Source organism: Rana temporaria, chromosome 6, assembly GCF_905171775.1.
Source record: "Rana temporaria chromosome 6, aRanTem1.1, whole genome shotgun sequence".
Classification (NCBI taxonomy): domain Eukaryota; kingdom Metazoa; phylum Chordata; class Amphibia; order Anura; family Ranidae; genus Rana; species Rana temporaria.
The window spans coordinates 150,110,043-150,127,414 of record NC_053494.1 but is presented as its reverse complement, the minus strand read 5'-3'; the positions used below and the strand labels follow the sequence as shown (position 1 = coordinate 150,127,414).

General features: G+C 41.4%; 1 protein-coding gene across 1 annotated transcript in view; it reads right to left on the bottom strand.

Moving 5' to 3' along the window:
- USP40 (ubiquitin specific peptidase 40) overlaps nt 1–17,372 on the bottom strand; it is an 81,772-nt gene that overhangs the window by 52,647 nt on the left and 11,753 nt on the right. The window contains exons 3-10 of the mRNA XM_040357571.1: nt 16,731–16,798; nt 14,614–14,727; nt 12,548–12,712; nt 12,124–12,270; nt 8,473–8,616; nt 7,207–7,335; nt 4,717–4,803; nt 466–576 (exon numbers count right to left, since the gene is read on the bottom strand). Coding sequence (XP_040213505.1) covers nt 466–576; nt 4,717–4,803; nt 7,207–7,335; nt 8,473–8,616; nt 12,124–12,270; nt 12,548–12,712; nt 14,614–14,727; nt 16,731–16,798 — 965 coding nt within the window. The remainder of the gene's footprint in view (nt 1–465; nt 577–4,716; nt 4,804–7,206; nt 7,336–8,472; nt 8,617–12,123; nt 12,271–12,547; nt 12,713–14,613; nt 14,728–16,730; nt 16,799–17,372) is intronic.

Sequence of the window (17,372 nt, the reverse complement as noted above, 5' to 3'; positions counted from 1 at the left end):
CAATGCATACCATTAAAATCGACTTTTCCTGACACTGAAAAAAAGATGCAATTCTGACAATGCTAGTGTTTTTGGACAGAGTGGAGGAGAGTTAAAGCTGAACTGCAGCCTTACCTTTAGTCTTGCACAGTTGTACAATCCATCGATAGACTTAGGTACAACCTGCATGTCGGAGTTTTAAATGCGATTGTTGTCAGCGACTATAGCCACTAGCAACAATCATTGTGTTGTCCCGACAGGAACAGCTCCCTGCTCCCCCACCAGTAGAACACAATAGCTCCGCGGGAGGGATTCCCCACATCTGACTGTGTTGATGGAGGAATCACATGATTTTATTTTCTGCAGCCTGTGGTTGCAGTAAAGAAAACCCATATGATTTAGGGCCCGCCTTAGTTTCATTTGTCAATGAAGGGACTGGAAAGCTGCGTTTGCCACAATTTACACTTATTTACAGTTGTCCCTTACCTTACGGAGAGCTCCATGTTTCTTCCTATAGACCTTATTCCAAGAGGATCCTGTGTGCTCCAGCAGTTTCTGGCTCAGTTGATCCAATGGAAGCATTTTATCTGCTCCAGCCTTTAAAATCAGAATGATGATACCAGTTATTGCAGGTAAATAGGAAAGCTTGTTGGCTGTATTGTGAGGGGAAAGTCATAACATTTTCAAGAATTCAGCCGAAGTTACATAAATATGTACTGTACCTAAAAACCTAAAATCAAATAATGCATTCAGTAGAGAGCTAGGTGACACTATTAAATGAAGTGTTCGTACAAAGAGTTTCCACCATGCAAAACAGATATCTACCATGATACTATAAAACACCTAGTACATGGATTTGTCTTTAAGGCTGGCCATACATCATACAATTTTCTTCTATAGATTTCCTTTAGATTTACCAAAACCATATAATAGAAGGTCAAATCTAAACACTATGGGCTAGATTCACAAAGACTTACGACGACGTATCAGTAGATACGCCGTTGTAAGTCCGAATGTGGCGCCGTTGTATCTATAAGCGTATTCTCAATCTGAGATACGCTTATCTGTTGCTAAGATACGACCGGCGCAAGTCTCCTACGCCGTCATATCTTAGCTGCATATTTACGCTGGCCGCTAGGGGCGTGTACGTCGATTTACGACGAGAATATGCAAATGATCAAGATACGCCTATTCACGAACGTACGCACGCCCATCGCATGCAAGATACGCCGTTTACGTAAGGCGTTTTCAGGCATAAGGATAAACCACCAAAAAGATGGCGCAGCCAATGTTAAGTATGGACGTCGGGACAGCCGTGGAATTTCACGTCGTTTACGTTGTTTGCGTAAGCCGATTCAGAATGGGTTGGGCGTAGGTTACGTGCACAACGAAAGCAAGGAGTATTTGCGACGTGATACTGAGCATGTGCGCGCATGCTCCGTACGATCGGCGCTTCATTTACATGTATGGTAATGAATCGTGAATTCATTACCATACAACATGCCCCCTACCTGCCTATTTTGAATTAGGCGGGGTTACGCCGGGCCATTTGCGCTACGCCAACGTAACTTAGGAGGCAGGTGCTTTGTGAATACAGTACTTGCCTCACTATCTTACGTCGGCGTAGTGCAAATGGGATGCACTACGCCGACCTAAAGAAGCGCCGCCGTACGTGAATCTACCTCTTTCAATTTGTATGCAATCAGGCAGGCCCCTCTACTACACAGTTACAAAGGTAAATCTAAAGGAAGTTGAATAAGAAAATTTGATGGTGTATGGCCAGCTTTAGTCAGCCTCCTATATTTCCCTGCATGGCTGAACTTAAAAATCAGAGAGTGAGGGCCAGCACCAGCAGTAAATTAGACTTTATCATGCTGTACAATGGGAGCTTAAAGAGGTTGTAAACCTCCATGGGGAAGTTGTAGCTATAGATAAGCTTAGAATAAGGCTTACCTATAGGTACTGCAAAGATCTCCTAAAACGTGCGCGGTTCAGGAGATATTTCCTGTGCCGATGATGTGAGGTCATTGGCGTATGTGCCCTGAAGGAACTGCTGCCCGTGTGACGTTTCTTCAGATGAGTGTTCCATGACCAGCGGCTTCAACGCGCATGCATGTGAGTGACGTCACATGGCTCTGGCCAGTCATAGAGCCAGAGTCCGCGACCCCGGAAGGAAAACAGGTGAAGATGGGTGCGGCCTGCAGCAGGGGGGGGGGGGGTTCGGGTGCGGGCACATTATGCCCTGCCACCAGGGTTTACTGCCTCTTTAATGACTCTAGGAGAGAGCAGTATGAACATAGCTGATTCAATGTCCGTTCAGCAGAGTGGGTGTACTCTGGATGGGGGTTTACTGCTCAATAGTGGAGGTGCAGGGCTATAATGTCTCAGAGGAGTGTCTTAAAAATAAGCCTGGAAGAAAATGATGACAAATCCATAGGTAGGTAAGATAGTTCTCATACAAATATTCCAACTGCATATTTAGCTGTTTGACTGCATATTAAAGGGTCATCCATGCAGCTCTGTGCTTTCTACATCTATCACAGTGGCTAAGTGGTTATCACTTCCACCCAGCAGCATAAAGATTGTTGGTTCGAATCCCAACCACGACACTACGACACCACCTGCCTGGAGTTTGGATGTCCTCCCTGTGCTTGCATGGGTTTCCTTTGGGTCCTCCAGTTTCCTCCCATACTCCAAAAGACATGCTGTTACGTTAATTGTCTGCTGTATAAATTGGCCCTAGTATGTATAAATGCGAGTTAAAGCGGTGGTTCACCCTATCGACGAAAAAAAAAAAAAAATTTTTTTCTTTTACCATAAAATCAGGCATTGTAGCGCGAGCTACAGTATGCCTGTCCCGAATTTTTTACCCCCGTACTCACCTTGTACGCGTAGATCGAAGATACCGGGGAATGGGCGTGCCTATGGAGACGGAGGATGATTGACGGCCGGCTCTGGCGCGTCACGCTTCTCCGGAAATAGCCGAAATAGGCTTGGTCTTCACGACGCGTGCGCATAGCCTGTGCGCAGGCGCCGTGAAGAGCCGAGACCTACTCCGGCTGTCTTCGGGGAGAGTGACGTGCCAGGGCCGGCCGTCAATCATCCTCCCTCTCCATAGGCACGCCCATTCCCCGCGGGAGCCGAAAAATACGATCTCCGATTACAAGGTGAGTCCGGGGTTAAAAAAATCGGGACAGGCATACTGTAGCTCGCGCTACAATGCCTGTCTCGATGGTAAAATCGTGTCGGGGGGGGGTGAACTACCGCTTTAAGGACCTTCGATTGTACGCTCCCTGAGGGTTAGAGACTGATGTGAATGTATATTATATGTAAAGCGCTGCGTAAATTGATGCCGCTATAAAAAAAGTACCTGTAATAAATAAAATCTCTTCTGCTGCTATTTGGCACAGATGTTTGTCTTTAATTATTATATGTAAATGATTGTTTTTTTTTTTTTTTTAAACACAAACACAAACCATGTCATACTTACCCCCTTCTGTGCAGTTGGTTTTGCACAGAGTGGCCCCGATCCTCTTCCTCTAGAATCCCTCAGCGGTGTTCCTGGTATCCCCCCCCCCCCCCCCGAGTGCCCTGTCAGAAAAGCGCTCTCCCTCGGGGCACCCATGAGGGAGCGCTCCTGTGTCCTGCTGCTGCATCCATTGAGACAGACAGCAGGACTCGGATCCACCCCCTGGCCCCCTCACTATTGGAATTGATTAACAGCAGCGGGGGCCAATAGCTGCACTGCTATCAATCTATCCAATCAGGACCCGAGCCACCAGCTGGAGCAGGTGTGTTCATCCCCACTGCAGGACCCATTGGGCTCAGGTAAGTAAAAAAGAGGGGCTGGTACACTACAAGAGGTTTTTCACCTCAATGCATAGAATGCATCGAGGAGAAAAACCACAAGGGTTTACAACCCCTTTAACCACTTCAATACTGGGCATTTTCACCCCCTTCCTGCCCAGACCAATTTTTCGTTTTCAGCGCTGTCGCACTTTGAACAACAATTGCGCGGTCACGCAAACACACAATATTTTTTACTTTTTGATTTAATAAATATCACTTTTTTTGGGGGAAAAAACTTTTTCCCCTCAGTTTATGCCGATATGTATTCTTCTACATATTTTTAGTAAAAAAAAAAAAAAAATTGCAATAAGCGTATATTGATTGGTTTGCGCAAAAGTTATAGCATCTACAAAATAGGGGATAGTTGTATTGCATTTAATTTTTTTTACTAGTAATGGTGGCGATCTGCGATATTTATTGTGACCGTGACATCGCGACGGACAGATCGGACACTTTTGGGACCATTCACATTTATACAGCGATTAGTGCTATAAAACTGCACTGATTAATGTGTAAATGTAACTGGCAGGGAAGGGGTTAACACTAGGGGGCACTGAAGGGGTTAATATGTTCCCTGGGAGTGATTCTTACTGTAGGGGACTCACAAGGGGAGGAGACCGATCCGTGTTCCTCTGTACTGAAAACACACATCAGTCTCCTCACCTCTGACAGGAGGTATATCTGTGTGTTTACACGAGTGCCCGGTGGACATCGCGGCCGGTCCCGAGCAATGCCGCGGGCGCGAAGCAAAGGACGTAGCGAGAGACAGTTCCTGCCACCGTCCTATTACTATGGCTCAGTAGGGAACTGGTTAAGCAGGGACAGAAAACATTTTATGAATAATGTTCATGCAATAACCTAGCAAGTAAAATGTGGGTATCCATTTACCTCTGCTATGATGACAGCAAGTGTAACAGCAGGACAGTCCTGTTCTTCCCCAGCACCCCCTGTCATTGGCATCCTTTTTTCCTCTTCCTGTAAAAAAGGTACAAATGTGTGATTAAGCAAGTCATCAAAAAAAAAAAAAAAAAACATCTGGGTCATTGTTTTGTTGTGCCCAGAGTTGGGCTTTCAATTGATAAGCACACTTGAAAGATGTACGATAGGCAGCCAACAATGCAGGAACATTGACTTCTGACTTGCCTAAGGCAGGGGTCTCCAAACTGTTTGAACAAAAGGGCCAGTTTACTGTCCTTCGGGCTTTAGGGTGGCTGGAATTTGGCCAGTGTGTCCCGGCATCAGTGGGAGTAAACAATGTCTCGTTATTGGTTTTAACAGAAGGAATAGTGCTCCATTGATGGCTTCAGTGGGAGGAATGATGCCCCATTATTGGTCTTAGGAGAAACAGTGCCCTACCAATGGTGTCAGTGGGAGGAATGATGCCCCATCATTAATCATAGTAGGAGGAACAGTGCCCATAGATGTCAGTGGGAGGAATAGTGCCCCATAGATGGTGTCAATGGGAGGAACAGTCCCCATCAATGGTGTCAGTGGGATGAATAGTGCCCCATTATTGGTCTTAGGAGGAGAAACAGTCCCCATCGATGGTGTCAGTGGGAGGACTGGTGCCTCATCATTATTGTCAGTTGGAGGAACAGTGTCCTGAGGGCAGGATAGAAGCAAGCAAAGGGCCACATCTGGCCCCCGGGCCATGGCTTGGAGACCACTGGCCTAATGGATAAACAGACTCAAAGTCACTAAAAATAAATAATTTTTTTAAAGGAGTATGTCTGCAAAATAATACTAGTTCAAAGTGTGTCTAAACCAAAAGCACAAACATTTTATATACTGCAGCATACCAGCCCTTGGATGTAGTGGCTGCATGTTTTTTTTTCCAGGCCCTGTCCCTACTCTCTTTTTTTTCACAAGAAACCGTGTCCCTACATTTTCAACTGGTGACTCTGCCAGTAACACACTTGGGCCCCTTTCACACTTGTACGATCTGAAAGTCATGCAACTTGGATTGGATTGGAATAAATACTTATAGAGCGCCGAATGCGAGTTGTGAAACTCGCCGTCTAAGCGCTTACCAACAAGCTGGGGGTATCCAGTTCCCAAGAGCAAAAAGAAGAAACTAGGACATCTAAGTAAAAGAGGGGAACAGACAAGAAATAAACAGAAATATAAAAAGAAGGGGGGGGTGTCAGGGCACAAAAAGCCTATCCCTACTCCCTGACCATGGACCGCAGCCTGGGATTAAGGCAGCGTCCTGCTAAGATAAAGAAATAAAGTGATTCAGCGCTGGAAAAGTATAAATAAAACTAAATTGCAAGCCAGCACTGCAGATATGATCCAAAAAAATATCTCAAAGTGAATAAATAAATAAATAGTGCAGCGCAAATGAATATATCTAAAAATACAAATTGTAACACAGTGATTCAAAATAATTTAAATAGAGTCCATAAAGTGCAAAGTGATAAAGGTGCTCCGAAAAACACAATAGTGATAAATGGTGCAGAAATCTTCATCAGATCTGTGACCCATAGGACAGGATTATCCTCCACCAAGGCTAATGGGTGGCCTCTCACCTCAACACTTCGACCTGTGGCTAGGTCAAAGGGCAAAAAGCAAATCCTCCAAAGAATAGTAATCAGCTTAACATGGGCTCAACTCCAAAACGTCCACCAGATGGAACCAGCAAGCAATATGCAAGGCAGCACTCTCCCATAAAACATTCAATGGACCGGAAAGGAGTAAAAAAAGCAGCGTCCTGCTAAGGGCTTGGAAGGCCAAGTCTCTATCTGTAGGCTTGTGAAAAAATAAGTGTTTTCAAGCCCTTCAACGCTACTTTAGGCAATGCTTGTGTAATCGAGGTCTATGGACCTCAAGTCCCATCAAAGTCGGATCAAAGTGCAGGGAATACTTTAAAGTCGCTGAGACTTGAAGTCGCACAGATATGGTACTCATTGGAAATCATGGAGTATGACTTGTCATGCGACTTTGCAGTCCCAAGTCGCAGGACAAGTCGCACAAGTGTGAAAGGAGCCTTACTGTTTTTGATGACGACCCTTACTAGATGTACATCTATATAGAAGCAGCAATGTCATGTTAGGCTGCTTGCTACAAATTAGGACTACAGAACACCTCTCCCATTCCCCACCATATGGGGGTGTTCTGTTGTCCACAGAAAACCCTGAAACGCTAACAAGCATAGGAAATCATAATTTTCTTCTATCAAGAGTAACATGTAAGTTACTTATGAAACAAAATATTTACAATGTTATATTCAAACAGACCAAAACCAATCAATCAATCAAGGCATTGCATTCATAGAGTTTACATACACTTTAAGACTGAACGTTTAGAATATATTACATAAGCCTAGTCATGCATCATTTATTTTAGGTTTTTTAACAATTTAGCAAGGGAGATAGTCACCTGGTATCCCCAGTTTCCTAATTCATCCACATCCCGGATATACACATGATAATGGCCTCCATAGCAACTGCCCTTGTGTATAATAACTGAAAAGAGCTCATACATTTGTAAAGCATCATCCAGGTTTTGCTACAAAGTAAACAGACAGACACATGCAACTTGAATACAAAGCAATAGCTACTAATATTATTTAGGATACATTTACAAGAAATGGGTATATTTACATTTGTTTTAGGAATATGTAAAAGGGGTTTATAATCCTACTTGTCAAATATAGTTATAAGCGGAGTTCGAGTCTCCTGTGGAAAAACCTCCTAAAAACTTTTGAAGCATTATGGTCATAGTAAGGCTGGTCATAGAGGACTAATATATTTTCAATCAGCCAGCAGGCTGCTCAAAAAAAAAAAAAAAAAAAAAAATTAATAAATATAATAATAATAATAATAAGAATAATAATAATAATAATAATAATAAAAAAAACGGACTCCTCCATCCACACAAGAAATGTGTAAAGAGGAAGCATCCCTGACGAGAAATTGTATTCTGACAGTGGGAACTGTCTGCTGTCACAATACACTGATCGGCGGCTGCAGCCATTAATTGAAAAAATATTTCCAACAAGCCCATTCGACAGAAGTAGATTTTTAGACTGACTTCCGACGGACGAAATCGGGCAAACATGAAACAAAATTTGGCTGGTCGCTACTGAACCAGACAATTTTCAATACATCTATGGCCAGCTTTACAGTCAGGCAACTAGAATGCTCTGAAAAAATAAGGCAAGCAGCAAAAGGCTCTTACAATACCCAGAAGCAAGAAAAAAAAAATTAAACTCAATGACTTGGTAATTATATCCTTCCTCCCTTGTTCACACTGATGCGTTTTGACATGCGATTTGACATGTCGAATTGGCAGCATTTCCCGGCAATGTCGCCGCCCTAATCGGTGCGACGGTGCATCTGCGGCGCTGCATCGATTTCAAAAAGTGGTTTCTGTACTACTTTTTGCGATTTCGGCCCGCGATTTACATTGAAATCTGTGCAGAAACCTGCGAAGATGTCTCTAAAATCACGTCCGAAATCGGGACTGGCAGGCGGGAGTGAAATCGTTGCACAGCAAGCATGTTAAAATATCATATTAACTTCACTAAAAATTACATATAGCTTTTCACTTTAGGCAGAATGAAGATCATTTTCAACAGTTAAGACAGAGAATATCAGAAAAAAAATTCATCCACACTTGTGGATGAACAAAAAAAACTCAAACCTGCTCACAAAAAGGCCGGATGTTTAGCCGGGCGGGGAAGGCATAACATGACGTCTCTTTGTAGCGCTCACACTTATTAAAGTCAAAATTAAACCTTAGAAGAGAGAGAGTGAGAAATGGTGGCAACTTTCCTAGCTTTGCTGACTGAAAGACAAAAAAAAAAAAAAAAACAACACACATGTAAAATAAATAAAAATACAGTTAAAGCATCCACTTCATCTATTTAATGCTTTATAAGAGCTTTTTGAAGGACATAACAAAAAGACTTTAAAACATATACGTCCACCTAAAAAATAAAAAAGTCACCAGTTACCACTAAACTTTTGTAGTAATCAGAATCCTCCCTAATTGTTAAAAGTGCCGATTTACCTCTCTCGTTGATTACTTTTATTTATTTACTTGTATCCGGTTTTCATTTTTATAACAGAAGAGTCAGGCTGTAAGGCCATCCTATCTCCTGTCTGAGCTCAGGGCTAATGAGACACTCAAAAAACAGACGTTTGTCATAAATTATATTCAGTTTACATTCTACAACATAGGGAAAGAGTAACACCATTGTCTATTCTCTATCAGGGCAGCAAACACTTATACGAGGCAAGTTATAGAAGGTTATATAGGAGGTAAGGTTGAACTTTCACAACAACTTCAACGTAACTAAAAGGCAAAACTTTGATTTTGGATAGAGTGGAGAGGGATTAGAACCCCAATCGGGTTTTTAGTGCGTTCTGTGCCCCCCTTATGGGAGATTCACCCACCCAATTTGTTCCTTTTATGGTCATTGAAAGTAAAAGAAAATCCAAAATTTTGGCATGACATCAGAACAGTACAGAGGGGAAATCTTCCAATACGGACACTAGTTCTGGTGACACCCCAGAATTCCATCACTTTGGAGGGATTTCCACTCACTTAGGACTAGTTTACACTTGCTTCAAAACAAGGCTTCGGACATGCTTTGTTAAAGCTCTCTGAACGCCAGTCAAAGCCCCTGTCACTAAATAAAATGGTTAGCTTACAGTCCTGTTTACACCTTGCTTTTGCTTTAAAAAATGATACCCCATGTCGCTTTAGTGGTGCTTTAAAGCATCTTAAAAGCTTTGAAGCACCTGCAGCTTTTGAGAGGCTTTAGCTTTCGCTTTGTTTTGGAGAAATTGCAACAAAAGATAATACTTGATATTCTGGCATATGGTACTGTTGACAAGCCAACTTTATTTTCCCAGCTGCCGAATAACTCCACCGATACTGTTAATAGTAGCTTATCACTTCTATAGTAAACATAGTTATCCTACATTTAATACATAAGATCTGGACTACTATTCAACAAGATACGGAATGTGAGGGGTATACTCAATATATGCCCATATGGGATAATCTGCAATTGCCTGAGGTTGCGAAGCTTAGAAATTTTGATTTATGGAAAAAGCCTGGAATTCTGCTTCTTTGTCAACTTTTTGACAATGAGGTCTTGCAACTGTTTGATAAACTGGCAGAGAATTATCATTTGCGTCAGTACCATAGTGTATGTTTTTTTATTATTAAAAACTTTTAAACGATACTGCACTATTGGTGCTTTTTACCTCCCTGGGTGAGGGTCATTGTTGTCCATTGGACGTGACTCTTGAGGGGGACTTTATTCACAGAGAGAGATTACAGTTCATTGGGACATACCACATTCTGAAACGACTGGAACACCGTTGGCTATATTATATATGCGGTTACCTTACAGCAGTAAGGTAAGGGGACACCCTCACTAAACTTCAAAAGGATATTGGAATTCTTTTTCTGCACCACCTTCACGTTGAATATTTCGGCACAAGTACCAGCACTTTATTGTTGATTATTTTGATCTTTTAAACAGCATTTGGTTTTTGCTGTTTTTCTGCATGGACACTGATGTGATTTCTTAGCATAACTTATGTGTGTTTTAGTGGTGTTACTTTACATAACAGTGCATGCTTCAATTTAATATCACTGAGCACTTTGTATTTGTGATCGGATGTCATTTGTATTACCAATATCAATATAGTATTTTTGCTTTGATGTTCACATATCAGTTATAGCAACTGTCTTGTCTCTAATTCATTTACCCTATTACACAGCGCAGCACTACTTATTTACCTTAATATTTGAACAATCAGTTGAGTAAATTATGATACTGAGAAAAACAATGACCTAAGAGGGGGGACAAGTACCGAATTTATCAACGTATAATTTTAATTTTAAGGAGGGAAGTTTCACAAAAAAACAAAAATTTTAAATACATTTTTAAAGCAAAGTAAGGGTCAGTGCCCATCAATGCCCATCTGCAGCCTCGCCATTGCCCATTAAGGAAGCCTGATCAGTGCCCATTTGCAGCCTTGCCCATCACTGCAGCCTTTCCCATCATTGCAGCCTAATCAGTGCCCATCTGCAGCCTTGCCCATTATTGCAGCCTAATCAGTGCCCATCTGCAGCCTTGCCATTGCTGGAATAGACAGAACCAGATCATCTGTATACTCTGCTTGCAGTTCCGCCCCTTGGCCACCTTTTGCTCTGGTGACACCTTAAACATTTTGTATTTCCCCTTGCTTTCTGATTTTACATTAGCTTTAACACCTTCCTGGCGACCTATAATAAAATGAAAGCTGGACGGAACATTTGCTGTTCTGGGTGGATGTCATATGACGTCCTACACAGAATGCACCTCACGGGTGAGGACGGATCAGTGTACCGGCCTGCTGCTGGTACCATGTGATCGCTGTGACCAATCGCAGCTTATTACGTGACAGTTGTACACAATGGGATGCTTCCATTCATGTCATTCATTGTGTACTATTGTATCAATCTCTGTGATTGGTCACAGTGATTACATGGTACAGACAGGGCCAATCAGAGCCTATCTGTCCCATGTGGTTAGCTGTGGCCAATCACAATAGTAAACACTGAATGAATAGATTTCATTCAGAAAAAATGGTTGCTTATAACAGTGAAATTCACAGTTATAAGCCATTGAAGGGGTTGATTTACTAAAGGTAAATATACTGTGCACTACAAGTGCACTTGCTCCAGAGCTTAGTGAAGGAGGAAAAGCTTCACTGCAAAGAATACTCAAATCGCATACAAGGGAAAAAAGGGAAATAAAACATACCCAATAAAAAAAAAAAAAAAAAAAAAAAACTAAATCTCTTCATTGATTTTGGCCCATATGTATTCTGCTACAGTTTATATGGAGGAGACAAACCACGCAACTCGGGCAGGGGTGATTAAAATGATCAGATTTCATTTATTCATGCAAAATCCTTATCACAAAAACACAAAAAAAAAAAAAAGTTTGCTGTAACTGGTTATAAAAAGTGTGAGCTTTGAAGTGTGACTTCAATTTGTTAGTAGTTCTAAATCTGCTAATAATACATTTAAAACTCCCCTCAAAACAGACTGACAATGCTGCTGTCTGATGTGCACCCTATGTTTATTTCTCCAGAGTGGTGTCTTACTGGCTAGTTCACCAGGTTAAAACAGGGGGGGGGGGGACGGACGGATGCAGCCACCACATCTAATGATTGGTAAGCTGCGATAAATAAAACATTTTGGGTTTAATAAAATCTGTAACAAAAAGGGCACGAGTTTGTACCTAAACCTTTCAACAGAATAAGATTATTCATCACTTATAGCTACCTTAGCTGCAGGGACAAGATTGTGACAAGCTCCACAACGGTAAAGGTTGTCACCGTAAAATATTTCTTCCTCCACAAACATGTTGTATAAAGACTCCTCCAAGCTGCACATTCCCTTCACAGCCACTGTGAGGTCCAGGAAATCTTCCTGCATGAAATATATTGAATTCAAAATTACAAAATAATTTGCTAGTGTGTATAAATTCCCGCTTTAAAACTTACAGCAGTCAGCAGGATACCCAATAAATAGGCCTGTTAGCTAGCTTTTAAAGCCTTGGCTACTAGAATGTGTTAAATTACATAAACTTAAAATATATATAAAATATATATATATTCTCAACAACAACAACAACATCTGCTTGTTCCCATTTAGTGGCTAATGACTTTTTTTTTTTTTTATACACAAGTCATGTGGTAACTCTTACCTGCCTCTCACTAACATAGCCACACTCCCGGCAATTTATACGGTTTACTACAGTGCCATGGTAAAAATTCTTGATGAGGTTGTGACCAGAGGTGCCTTCCAAAGAGCTTTCCAAGGCACTAAATAGTATCCGATTTAACTCTTGGACATCCTGCTGGCCAGTCTCCTGCAAGGGTTATAAGTACAAATGAAAAGAATTAATAGAATAAAACCTAAAACGATTGTACAGGTTAAATTTAAATTGTTCTAAAATAAACATGTTCTAGTTAAGTGCTTTGTGCAATGGTTTTGCACAGAGACACCCCCCAACCTCTTCTTTTGGGGTCCCCCGCCGGTGCTCCTGGCTCCTCCTCTTCTGAGTGTCCCCATAGCAACCTGCTTGCTATGGGGGCACTTGTTCGGGCTCAGCCCCATGATCTCTGCTCACAGAAATGGATAGCTGGGTGTCTGGTAAAAAAAGGCGAGAGAAGAGCAACGCTGCTGCAGACAGGCACAAATCTGGCTCAGGTAAGTGTCTCTGGGGGGGGGGGACTGACATGGGAAGAAACTTACCTTTACAACCACTTTAATGATAATTATGAAGGTTTTGAACAGCAATAACGTGAGGTAGTTGGTACAAGCAATACCCAACACATCTCTCAATTAAAAAAATAAGTCAAGGCAAAATAAATATAAAAATCATGTGTAGTACATCTCTGCAATAAATACACATTTCCCAATAGGTTATCATTTAAAAAACCCACAAGTACAGAAAAAAAAAATGAATTTCTGTACCGGATCAGTAAAATCAATTTCTTGGAGTACACATGTTGAGAAAGGTTCTGATGATACAAAATTCCCAGTGTGCCACATCCCAGAGAAGACAGAAAAGAGGGAAACCCATATGGGTGGGACTTTAACCACTTCAATACAGGGCATTTTCACCCCCTTCCTGCCCAGGACAATTTTTAGTTTTCAGCGCTGTCGCACTTTGAATGACAATTTTGTAAGTTTGCCCACTGAAAAAAAAAAATGATCAGTCTATAATTGTAATGGTAGGTTTATTTTAACTATCCAGAAAACACATTTAAAAAAAGTTCTAAATTTATTTATATTTTAATGAGTGAAATAAGTATTTGATCCCTTATCAATCGCAAGACTTCTGGGTCCCAGGTGTCTTCTATACAGGTAAGGAGCCGAGATTAGGAGCACTCTCTTAAAGGGAGTGTTCCTAATCTCAGCTTGTTACCTTTATATTTGTCTCGTTATATTTAGATTGTCCATAGAAGCAATCAGATTCTAAACTCTCCACCATGGCCAAGACCAAAGAGCTGTCCAAGGATGTCAGGGACAAGACTGTAGACCTACAAAAGTCTGGAATTGGCTACAAGACCATTGCCAAGCAGCTTGGTGAGAGGGTGACAACAGTATGCCAAGGGGACAGGACAACTTCTCTGCATCAAAGGGACGATGGATGGGGAATATGTACTGTCAAATCTTGGATGAGAACCTCCTTCCCTCAGCCAGGGCATTGAAAATGGGTCATGGATGGGTATTCCAGCATGACATTGACCCAAAACACACGGCCATGGCAACAAAGCAGTGGCTAAAAAATAAGCACATTAAGGTCCTAGAGTGGCCTAGCCAGTCTCAGACCCTAATCCCATATATGGGAGAAAATATATGGAAGGAGCTGAAGGCTCGAGTTACCAAACGTCAAACTCAAAACCTTAATGAGGATCTGCAAAGAGGAGTCTGACAAAATCCCTCCTGGACATGTGTGCAAACCTGGTGGCCAACTACAAGAAAAGTCTGACCTCTGTGATTGCCAACAAGAGTTTTGCCACTAAGTTTTGTGAAGGGGTCAAATACTTAATTTCACTCATTAAAATGCAAATCAATTCATAACGTTTTAAAATGCTTTTTCTGGATTTGTTTGTGGTTATTCTGTTTATTACTGTTAAATAAACCTATCATTAAAATTATAGACTAATCATTTCTATGTCAGTTGGAAAAAATACAAATTCAGCAGGGGATCAAATACTTTTTTCTCTCACAGTATATATTAACCCAAAAAGATTTACAGACCTCACTGTTATCCCAGCCAAAGCTGCTTGTGAGGTCAGTGGTTAATGCGGCCTGTTGATCCACGAGGAGAAGCTGAGCAAACAGTCGTTGTAACTGTAATGGAATGATCCGAACCTGGAAGAAGATTGCATAGTGAGCAAGACTGATGTAATAAACCCACCTACAATTATATATTTGGAATAGATTAACCACTATAGACTCAGTGCAATTCTGACAGTTCTCACATACTGTACATGTAAAAAATCTGTAGTTTTTTTACTAGAAAATTACTTAGAAGCCCTAAACATTATACATTTTGAAAGCAGGGGCCCTAGAGAAGAAAATAGTGGCTGTTGTAATTTTTTTATGCCACATAATCTTTGTGCAGCCGTTTATCAAATGCAAATTTTCAGGAAAAAATACACCTTTTTGAATTACAGTGCAGACAAACATAATACCCATTTTTTTTTTTGTAAAATATAAAAGATGTTGCGCTGAGTAAATAGATATACAACATGTCACATTTAAAAACTGTGCATGCCTGTGTGAAATAGCAACAAACTATGGTACAATAAATTATCCATAGGCGATGCATTAAAATACCTTTTCAGGTTACCTGTTTAGCATTAAACAGGAGGTCTAATGCTAAACAGCCGCTTAGGCGCTAAAATTACTCCTTTCACCCCGACGTTCGCAACGCTACCTCACATGTGTGGTGCGATCACAGTTTGCATGTGTGTGCTTTTGCATTTGTGCATAAGCACAGGGGACAAAGGAAGTTAAAAAAAAAAAGAAAAAAACACGTCTCTTAAAAAAAAAAAAAAAAAATGTATTCAACTTTATTACCATCACAAGGAATGAACAACATCCCTTGTGACAGCATTATGCCCCATACATACGATCGGAATTTCTGATGGAAAAAGTCAGACTGATTTTTTCCATCGGAAATTCCAACGGTGTGTATGCCCCATCGGATTATTTCCAGCGAGGAATTCCGTCGGATTTTGGTCCGACCGTGTGTATGGGGCATTAGACTCCAGATCTCTTCTCTGCCCTCCAAAGCAGTCAATCAAACTTTACTCGCTGGTAACGTCTATTAAAAAAAAAAAAAAAAAAAAAATGAAAATGAAAGTGACAAAATTATCATCGCTTCCAGTTTCTAACATTACAGAACAGATCAGAGAATGGAGGTTCCATCCACTCTTCGCAGTACTTCCGATGCAACAAGTCGCATAGGTCCCAGGCTTCCCAGAGGAAAGGGAGAGCACAGGAAAGGCAATAGGTGGCAATGGGTGGCAGTGGGGCTAAATCCTTCGCACCCTCTGTAAAAGTGATGAGGCGACTGTAGCTGATTAGATCACACAAAATATTAAAAATAAACAAAAAAAAGGAAAAAAAATTGCCCCTCAAAATGTGGATACCAATATCATGTCTGCAGCTGTAGCCATGATCCTGGTATAACCACTCAAACCCTAGGATGTACCGGTATATCCTACTGCGGGAAGTGGATAAGCATTGACTTATTTGATTATTCTTTAAAATGTTGAATTCCAGATGCGGCAATTTGTACGTAGTTACATCAGTCCTTCGTGGACCAATGCAAGCCTGTAGCCATACCTGTGGAATCCCCTGGAAACCACTGTAGTAGGCACTGCGACTACAGTGATTGAAAGCACAGGACCCGGAAACTAGCTTCAGAGAACACTTTCTATTTTTCTTATTTAATGCAAAGTCTCTGACTGGATAATGTAAAGATTGTGACATCTCCCCACCTCACCCCATATTCCACTCAAAGAACGCTTTGCATTAATTGAGAAAATTCAAAGTGCTACCTGAATGGCGCTTGCGCCAAGCAACCTGTGTTCACAATGCAGCAGAACAGTCGCTTGACACAGGACCCAGGAAGCAAGTGGAGATCGCTGTAGTAAAGGTGCCTACTTCAGTGATTTTTAGCCTCTACAGGGATCCCGCAGGTATGGCCCATACAGCATCCAAGCTGGATCAATGTAACCTATGTAAAAATTGCCATACCTAGAATACATACTTAAACTATGGTACCATAGAATCATAGATACCTACAATCATATTCACATTAAAATTGACTGCACAGAAAAACGACCAGTCCTTCAAACAAATACCTTGGAATTTGGCACATCTTTATCTTCCAGGGATCCAAGCTCTTCAGGACTCAAGGCAAAAAGGGCTTCTGCAAAGTGAGAAAAAAAATATATATTTTTTTCATACTCCCTATAAAATCATTTTCTTGCAGAATTTGTTGAGGCACATAACATCGCATGTAAGCAGAGCTCATACCCGAGGATGGACACTTATAGAAACTGGTTTGCTTTCTAGGAGGCTACTCTAAAAATTAGATTTGGAAAACAGCTCCTAACTTTTTAGGACCTCATGGAATTTAAAAACCTTGGTTAGGCTCCATCTATGCTTTTGCCCTTGGTAATCCTTTATAAAAATGTGCAAACTTTGGCAGCAGAGCCAATTAGCATGTAGACACAAGAATTAGTTACAGGCAGCATTTACTGTTCATTAGGTGCATACATGGAGCATCCCCTTTCTATGTTAGTGGGTACTAGGCCTTAAAAATAGGATTTTTGTACTCTCCGTAAAATTCATGGATGGACACAGCAGCCTGACATTAGGGTTATATCCGCTTCCTTCCAGGAGAGTTAGGCAGAATTACAGCACTTAAAGTGTTAACAACTTTTCTTGAGTGCAGCTCCTCCCAGGGGGCGTGGTTCCCCGGGTATAACCCACACCCTGCT